Source organism: Pipra filicauda, unplaced genomic scaffold, assembly GCF_003945595.2.
Source record: "Pipra filicauda isolate LSUMZ 115617 unplaced genomic scaffold, ASM394559v2 scaffold187_size1440530_pilon, whole genome shotgun sequence".
NCBI lineage: Eukaryota > Metazoa > Chordata > Aves > Passeriformes > Pipridae > Pipra > Pipra filicauda.
In genome coordinates this window covers 461,600-471,094 of record NW_024104295.1, presented here as the reverse complement: position 1 = coordinate 471,094, position 9,495 = coordinate 461,600, and the positions used below count along the sequence as shown (strand labels likewise).

At 43.5% G+C, this 9,495-nt stretch overlaps 1 protein-coding gene across 1 annotated transcript; it reads right to left on the bottom strand.

The window, feature by feature from the left end:
- Positions 1-3,447: 3,447 nt before the first annotated feature.
- Positions 3,448-6,146, bottom strand: OTUD1 (OTU deubiquitinase 1). Its single transcript, XM_027751758.2, has one exon. The coding sequence runs from the start codon at positions 5,950-5,952 to the stop codon at positions 4,657-4,659; it is 1,296 nt and encodes a 431-aa protein (XP_027607559.1). The 5' UTR covers positions 5,953-6,146; the 3' UTR covers positions 3,448-4,656.
- Positions 6,147-9,495: the final 3,349 nt, after the last annotated feature.

Sequence of the window (9,495 nt, the reverse complement as noted above, 5' to 3'; positions counted from 1 at the left end):
TGCATCGTGCTACTACAACTGCACAGTCACCTTTTCTCCAGAGAGGCCTGATCTTAGTAATGAGGACAAAAGTATAAGGACATGGAATAATAACCACTCATGCAACAGAAACCTGGAACTTGACAGTCGTTTAGTTCCTTTGATTTGTAGTCTGAATACCACATATGGGTTTCCTTGTATAAACAGATTTTAAATACTAACTCCAGAAAAAAATTGCTGAAGTACAATATATTACTGCATTGCTATATCTTTTTATCCATTAATACTATAAACTTGTTTATAAAAAAGATTACAGATTTAAACTGAACAGGAAATATGAAAGCCACCTTTTTTCCAACTAAAACACACACATATACGTTATAAATCAAAGTGTATATTAGTAAAAAGTTCAAAATTTGAAATTTTCTGCTTCTTTTAAAAAGTTCTGATGAGTACAGAATTGCCTTTGGCAGAGTTGATGTCATTTCAAACAGTTGCTCACAATCTCGCTGTATGCTGCATGCTTTCACACGACGATGCCACTCGGAAATGGGACAATCTTTTAACACTGAAGCTGAGGAATTTTTTTCATTTCACACCATTTTGCACCAACATCCTAGGAACACTTATCAATGTATATCAATAAACTGTTAAATATGTATGAAAGAGTATAAGTAAAATATAAGCAAAAACCAGTTAATGCCAGGTACTTGTCTCTGTTGTGAGATCTCTGTCATAATTTTCTGCTCGGATTCAGAAGCCATGCATGTGCGCAGTGAGAAACACTAAACCAAAATTAGAATCTTATCCTCAAATATCCTATCAACTAATTCTGACATAATAAAAGCAAAAGCAGACAAAAGAAATTTTCGGATTCAGGTGGTTTTGTATATGTACAAGGAGTACTGAAATACACCTGTATTTATAAGTGACATTAATGTAACAGATTTATCTTGCACACATGTAATGTACCAGTCAAATATAACAGGACAGATAAAAACCAGTAGCTGGCATTAAACAACTTTTATGTGTCCTAAGAAAGTTACTAAACACAAAGTATCATCCATGGAACCTTATGAAGAGCAAACTATTGATTGAGACAGAAAACAATACTTACACAGATCTTCCCTTCCCCACTTGCCCATCGCCCTTATTTTGGGATGCATTCATTGTAAACCAATTCAGTTCTTGCAAACTTTGCTTTATGTAACAGAGTTTGTTCAACACTCATGAAAATTCTAACATATTCATTGTACATTTAGTGACAGAATGGCATAGTCTTGGCAATCTAAGAAACTCCTGAAATGAAGCATCCAACATGTCAACTAATTCGCAATTGTGTTATAAAATACAAGCAAAGATGGCATCATGAAGCTTATGCTCCCCCAGACTCAAGTTCACATTTGCCCAGTTCAGAATTAAAGCATTTTCTACCTGATTTGTAGAACCACACACATGCGTATTGAAAATCCAGCTCTTCTTCTCATTTATTGTCAATAATAAAGAGTCTGTTGACCAAAGTCCCCAGACAGGTCTAAGGATTAGCTGGGTTATGCAAGTGATTAGCCAAGGTTAAAATAATCGGGCACTGAAATTATGAGCAAGGACAATATTTGTCCTTTCCTTGTTACTCGAATTGTTGAACAGAGGACAGTAAGGGAAAACTTGCCTCTACCTCTGCTTTTGCTGGTGGCAAGCAACTGTGTTACAAGCAGTTTTGTAAAGTTTTGCCCATATTAGAATCACTGCTTCTATAAAACTACTCCATGACACTGCCTCTACTCCTGTTCAAGCAAGACACCATTAGCTTGCATCGGAACTCAGTGCCTCAGCTGAACTTTAAACACCACAGCTATACAAAAAAATTCACTTTCCATGTACCTGAAACATCTAAAATGCCATTTTTGTAGTTTCCTTTTAGACACAGTAATGCAAGCTGTAAAAACAAGTGCCTTGCTACGTGCTTCAGCAATACACCCTCAATATCTTTGCAAACTAGTTCAACAAGCAACCCAGTTTTTTCAAATTCCTTAAAGTTATCTGCATGCCCCTATGACTCATCCAGAAGCATCAAAATTGCTGAGGAACCCTGTGGGAACTCATCCCAGGGTCCTGCACTGTTTGTTTTGAACGCTACTTCTTTATTTGTGCTGTTTTAATATCAATTTTATGGCACGCAGTGAACGCTATGCAATATCAATCCTTCTTCGCTTTGCCTACTATTTCTAAGGTTTGTGCTGCAAAACACAAAATTTGTAATCACAATTTACAATACAGCTGGTAATTTTAAACTGCGTAAAAGAACTGTGTTTTTTTAAAAAAGTTTGGGATACTCACAACTTTGAATGAATTAATCTTATCCAACCCAAATCCCAAGCAGTCTGGATATAAAGTTTTTAATCAGTCAAACACATCACTGATATTTAGTGATGCTGTATTATTATTTTCATGCTTAGAATCACCTGAGTAGCCATTTTCCTCATAAACCACCTCTACTCCTCACGAACACATTCACGTCTGCACTTTTGCCTTGCCCTCACCTCAAAACAGCTTTCCAAAGATTCAGTAGTTAAGCAGTAGTGGACTAGAAGGACTCGCTTTTTTCCACCACTATTTACACTTTAAAGTACGACTGTATGTGTGAATAAAATGGAGGGAAATATAGTCAGTATTTACCAGTATTTTGAAATAACATAGTATTTAAATCTACTCTTTGTGCCACATAAACCAAATATACACACAATCAATCCTGCAGCCCTTTTATCACCTATGCTCAATTAAGACTGATGCATTTTAGCTATTTAGTTACTTTTTAACCCTATTTTTAACCCAGTACCCTCCTGTTGTTTAAGGATGGGGCCTTCTAGTATTTTAAGATCAGGGATTGATTTATAAGCACACGCATGCACACACACACACAAGAGTACTGTTTAACAACTTGCAAGACATTTCCATCTTGTAAGGGGAGTAAAAAGCTGGATTTCCTTGTGATGTCACCCCTATTCAAGTAACAAGAGGGTGCCAAGGTATGACTGGTGACAGGACAAATCTCAAGCAAGTTTGGGATCAGTGCAGAAAGGAGATTCCCAAATACCAATGTCCAAGCCCAAGTGTGCACGGTCCAGCTCCTAACAACCACTGCTATTACCAGCTCGGGCACTATGCTTGAGAACTCTTCTAAGGCATATTAAGATGCAAAAGAGTTTCTCATCGGCAAACAGATAAACTAAGATCTCTTGCAATAACAAAATAATTAGAGATGTTCAATTGTCTATAAATGCCTGCACTTCTTTCACATATTGACAGACACCAGTTACCAGTGGTTCACATTTGTAAAGTACTATGCTCCTTCTTCCCATCTTTTAATAGGGGAAACTAAGGCAGAGAAACTAAATAAAGGGTCCTATGAACCCACCCACAATTCTTCACCACACCAGGAATGCAGAAGGCAGAAAAAAAGAGCACAAGTAAAATTATATTCTTTATTCATTCCATTTTAGCTGTGAATATTCCTATTATACAAATACAGTATAAATTCCAAAATCACAATATATTACAAAATAAAAAAGTACAAACTGTGTTACTTAATAAATATACCTAACAAGTTAATCAGAAAGAGACAGAATTCAGATTGGAAACATTTAAATGTTTGACCCAGCAAACCATACAAACCTCAATTTAAATACTTCTTTTCTTTAAAACCATACTGTAGAATACCATTCCTGATTTCTTGATTAGAAAATAACATCAAGTGAATAAAATGTTGTGATCAGATAATGATTTGTTGGAGCAATACCAGTGCCAAAAAAGAAGCAGGGCTTATACAAAAGACACCATAACCCCAGAAAAACAAGAACACAAACACTGAGGTGCAGCCAAGGCAATTATTGCCAAAGCAGGAGACTATTATCTAGTCACAACATTCTATTGCAAATTAACGTTCTGTTATTAAAGATAAATAATATAAATGGAGCACAGGGTGAGCCAACCAGGCAACAAGAGGCCAGTTTACTCAAAACAGTAATTAAATACAGAAGAGTCAATTGCTCCCTGTACTGTTCACGTGTAGCTGCATTCCAACTGGCTCAAGGGACCTGTTCTGTGCTCCAGGCAGAGAAAGCAACTGTTCCTAAAAGCAGTCTGTTCTTACTTTGCTGCACTTTTACAAAAGCCATTGGTTTAATTTTGCAAGAAAATACTCACAATATTTTCATCAATTGGGGGGGGTCAGTTTTACATCAACTTCATCTGGTAAAAATATAAGGTTTATGGGTAAAAAACACAGCAAAAATAGCTGTTACATCATAAGCCTTATTTACAAAAACTGTTTACAAATGTTTTTGGCTGTACAGCTGAAAGCCAGATACTAATGTAAGATGTAGAAGATGGAGGTAACAGTTTAAAAATAGTGTGCAAAAAATACATTCTTATAGAAAATAGACAGTGGGGAGGGGAGACACAAACATACAGAGAAATCTGCTTGCAAATAATCTGAGGCTAAGTTTTTACAACAGAATATTACAAATACATTTGTATTTATCCCCCACAATCTACAGTCCTTCCCAGTCTGGGGTGCTGCTGCTTCATTAAGGATTAAGGCATCACCATCACAGCCAGCACGCCTTCTCTCTGTCTCAGTCCCTGCAGCAAACCTCCCAGCCCGTGGCCAAGGTGGTCTCACGAGCAGGCATTCTGCTCAATGTACATCTTGGACAAGGACACTGCCATGGACTTGGCCAGCTCTTCATCCCGCCTGCGCTGTACCTGAGTCTGTCTGCACCACGCCTCGTACTCTGGGTTGGGGCACATGCGGTCCAGCACAGCATCATAGTGCCCATTGCTAAGCCAGCTCAGCCAGATACTGGGCCGTGTCGGGTCCTCGGGCCCCAGGTAGTGAACCATGGTGGAAACGGTGGGGCTCTCGGGCCGACCGCCCGTGGTGAGGTGGATGTTCACGTTCAGCATCTGCCCCATGGCCAGCAGCTCCGGGTAGCCGGCCCAGGCCCCGTCCTGGGCGGCGGCGATGAGGAACTCACCCACGTCGCCCTCGATGATAGGACTGAAGTGGTCCAGGTGGTCGGCGATGTAGTGGACAGTCTGCTCGCGGAGCTCGCCGTGCAGCCGCTGGTCCCCGTACACCGCCTTGCAGACGGCACGGTACAGGCAGTTCCCGTCGGGGATGATGTGGAAGCGGAACCGGCCCTTCTGCCGCAGGTACTTGTCCTGCTTCTCCACCTCGGCCAGATACAGCGCCAGCTTCTCGCTGCGCTCCGCTCTGCCGCCGGGCCCTCGCCGCACCTCGGGACCCGCCGCCTCCTCCTCCTGCTCTCCGGGCGCGGGCCCGGGGAGCTGCGCGGGGCCGGCGCTGCGCTCGGCGGGGCCGCACCCGGGGGCCAGCCCGGGCTGGGCGCCGGCGGCCGCCGCCTGCAGCGCCTGGCAGTGCTCGCTGAGCCGCAGGCTGCGGTTGCTGGGCTCCTCGGCCGCGGGCTCGCCGTCGGCCCCGGCCTGCCGCACGCTCTCCAAGATGCCCTCCAGCCAGGCGCGGCTGCGGGGCGAGCCCGGCACCAGCTCGGCGGCGGCCTCGGCGCGCTGCACGATGCGGATGGGCACGATCCGCTCCAACGGCCGCCGACGGCTCACGGTGACCTGCGTGCAGGAGCTGAACTGCGGGCCGCCCGCCGGCCGCCCGGCCGGGCCCGCCGCGGGGCCGCTCGGCATCACCTCCAGGCAGGACGAGAAGGCGGGCATGGCGGCGGCGCTGCTGCCTCCCCCCGCGGGAATGAAGCTGTCCTTGGCGGGGCTCTCGGCGGCCGCGCTGGGGCCCGCGGCGTCGGCGGCTCCCGGTGCCTCCGCGGGGGAGGGTCCCGGCGACAAGGAGACCTTGAAGACGGCGGCGGAGCTCGGCGAGGCCGCGGTGGCTGCGGCGGTGGCGCCCGCCGGGTAGTGGGTGATCACGGAGCTGTAGAGCTGCATCCTCGGCTCCCCGCGGGCGGCGCTTTATAGGCGGCGCCGTCGGAGCCGGGGCGGGGAGCGGCGGCGGGGGCCGCGCTGGGGCTGCCGAGGAGGATGAACCGCCAGGGTAAAAATAAACAAGGGCATCACCGCCTGCCCCGCCCCGGCCGGGCCCCGCGGCAGCGGCAATTCCGACTGCGCCACCGGCGCGGCCCCCCCGCGGGCCCGGCCCTTCTGGAAGCTGCGGGAGCGCGGCAGGGGGGCGGGGCCGCGCGCGTGACCTCACGGGGCCCCGCCCCCGGCACCAGCCAGCGCGCGCGCGCTGTCACGGCCCGGGATCCGCGGCCGGGCCGGGATCGGGATCGGGATCATCGCGGCTGGTCTTTAGTGTTCCGACAGCTGCTGGCACACGCTGCTGCCTGTCCGCCTGCAGCCCGGCTCTGGAAAATGCGGTGCGGGCGTATAAAAAGTGTGATATAAACCACGGCGTAACGACAGGCGAGACCTGGTCTAAAATACGGGTCTCACCAAGATCGTTGGTACTTGGTTTATTAGTGCCTGCTGTGTCCTAAAATTAAGCCATGTCTTTTAGCCTCGACTGTGGTGTAAATAAAGTCATATCTAAGTCTTTGTCCGTGGAGGATGACGTGATCCATGCACACTGGATTTGATTACGTTCTGACATGCTGACCAAGAAACACCAGTTTTACACCATGATCAAATGTTAACAGAGACATTCATTCCTAACAAAAGAGGAAAAGAAGGTACTGACATATGCCATTTCAAAGTGATTTAAAAAAAAATAATTCTGGATTCCGTCCTACAGTCTCAAATATCTTCAGAAAAGTATTAGTGATCCAACTGTAGATTGTAGAACTTAAAAAAAAAAAACAAACAGAAAACCCTCTATTCGTATATTCTGAAACATTTCTTTTCCCATTCCACTTACATTAGTAAATTATAGTATATATTTATTTAAATATATATAGTATACATTTAATTAAATATATCCATAATACATATAATTAAAAATATAGAACTATGAGGATCACTTGCAACAGACTGCAATGTCAAAAATAATTTTTTCTTTGGAGCTTTGGTTGTGTTTTGGATCCATTTTCAGGGATCTATTTCCTGTCCTCAGTCTCTGCAGTTGATTCCAGGGTCACCACCAACACGATATGGAATTCTCTTTACACAGAAAACATATTCTGAGCCGCTCAACTAACTTGCATGTTGAAGAAAAAATGCTGAAATCCTTCATGCAAAAAAATTTGGATATTTATGGGAACAGTTTTCACATCCATCTTACTTTTTTATTCTGGATAAAACACAGCAGTTAATTCCGTGCATTATTGGGAACCTTTTAATAAAAATGTACAGACTCAATATACATCAAAAATTTTTGCCTTCGAAGATGAAATGTAAGAGGTGTATCAGATCTGAGTCAAAGCCCAAATGTCCTGACTTACCTGCCACAGCCAGCCAGAAAGTTGATATCTTTAGAACAAACGGTGATGGGCCTTATCCCAGGAGCATTTCTGGCAGCCTGTTACAGGGGGATAAGATATTACAACTGCTCTGAAATTACAGAATGACTCTTGTATTTCAGAATGTTCAGAACTCTGTTTTAAATATAGCTTGTGAGCCCAGTCAGTGAGTCTTTATTTCTGGACTAATCATTACTTAGAGAGGAAAATATATTGATCAAATAATGGTAAACTGAAATCTTCCCTCCTTGAAATGAGGGCTTGGAGCAAAGGAAAGAGTCCTGTCCTGTCTAGTTCTATTTCTTAGTCGAAAATGTCTATTCCCAAGTTAGCATATTCTAGATTATTGATACAAGATTTAATGTAAAACAACTGGAAATTACCCCTTCTTAGGGGTTTTAACAGTAGCTCTTCCTTGTGGGTTTGGTTACTTATAAAGATGTAAATTACTAATGCTCACCAGTTCTTCTGGTGCTTTTTTTTTCTTTTAGTTAGGAAAAAGTACCTATAGTTTTGCTTAGTGAATTGTGCTGTCTGCTAGTAAATGCCAGAGCTGAATACAGGATGGTGGTTTAAAGTCTTCATTAGTCTGGTAACCGAGAGAGGGGAAGAGAGAGAGGCAGCTCTTTCTGTTAGAGAACAGTAAATGGATGCAGCAGAATAAGAGCACTTCTGTCAGGACTGAGTGCTGCATTTTGAATACTCAGTACTGCAATTTTCTTTCTTCTAGGATATTACAGAAACTCCCACTAATGACTGTTCTGCCTCTCCAAAACCACAGGTTATTTGGGACAGTGGTACATTAATGGATGGGCAGCTGTTTAATTCTGATTGTTCATTACAATGAGGTACAACGCTTGTGGAGCTTCATTTGAGGAAAGCAACAGATTTTTTATGCCTAAATTACCATTGTGTTAGTATTCTGATGCTCTACTGTAGCATATTCTGGACAAAAAACCTTGTTTATCTCTGAACAAAAATCCAAGGAATATCCTGAAATACATGCTAAATATGACAGCAGTTTTTCATAATCATAGCAAATACATTGCTCTTTTTTTCTCTTTTCGTTTATAAGCAGATATGTCTTTCCTATTTTTCAGTTAAAATGCATATAATAAGCTCTCCAATAAGATTAAAGTACAATCAAAATCTGTCACTAGGTAACTGAGAGACAAAACAAACACTGTAACCACTGTCTTGGTGTTAATAGTATACTACTTTTGATATATTCATTAACTCCCATGCGAAGTAAATGGAAAGAGAAGCTCACCTCGGTGTGTTTTACCTGTGTTGTTATTAAACACTGACAGTGTAATGCAACCAGCATTTTTCATACCTGAGCACTCACGAGTTAGTCACACATGCTTGGCCTGAGGGGAATCCAGTTTCTCTGGATAACCAAGGACAAAAATCCCATTGAACCGCTGCCACACAAGCATCTCATGGCTAGCTTTCAACTCTCATGCTAGGAGTTACCAGGAATCAGCACTTCCTAAAAGGTCATTTTCTTGGATATCTGACATCTGGTTTTAACAGTAACATTCTAAACCATGGTCTACTCCAGAGATTAATCACAGAATGGCCTGGGTTGGAAAGGATCTTAAAAATCATCTAGTTCCAACCCCCCTGCAATGGGCAAGGTCACCTTCCACTAGACCAGGTTGCTCAAAACTCCATCCAACCTGGCCTTGAACTTCCATGTATGGGGGCATTCACCACCACCAGGTGTAGGACCTGGAATGATCGAGTACAATTCTGGTGAAATAGAAATTTCAAGGAAATATTTGAATGTTTTTAATGCAATTATATCTAGAAAAGGTTCTTTCTTTCACTACCTGAATACAGGTCTTTAACATTTCTCTGAGCTGCATACAGAACTGCTATTAATTCCAGGGAAAAACTAAATTTTGCTTTATTGTGGCCTGGCTAAAACACAACATGCACATTGATTGCTTCCAGAATACTCCCATATTTCCAACTTCTGTCATTTTTGCCTGCATGTTGTGGCCTCACATGTACTAGAGGAAAGCAGGGAGAACACAGTATGGAGATGGCTTTCACTATTTTCCACAGA

Excerpts from the sequence above, each read along its gene's own strand:
- OTUD1 (XM_027751758.2), bottom strand. The coding sequence starts at position 5,952 with ATGCAGCTCTACAGCTCCGTGATCACCCACTACCCGGCGGGCGCCACC.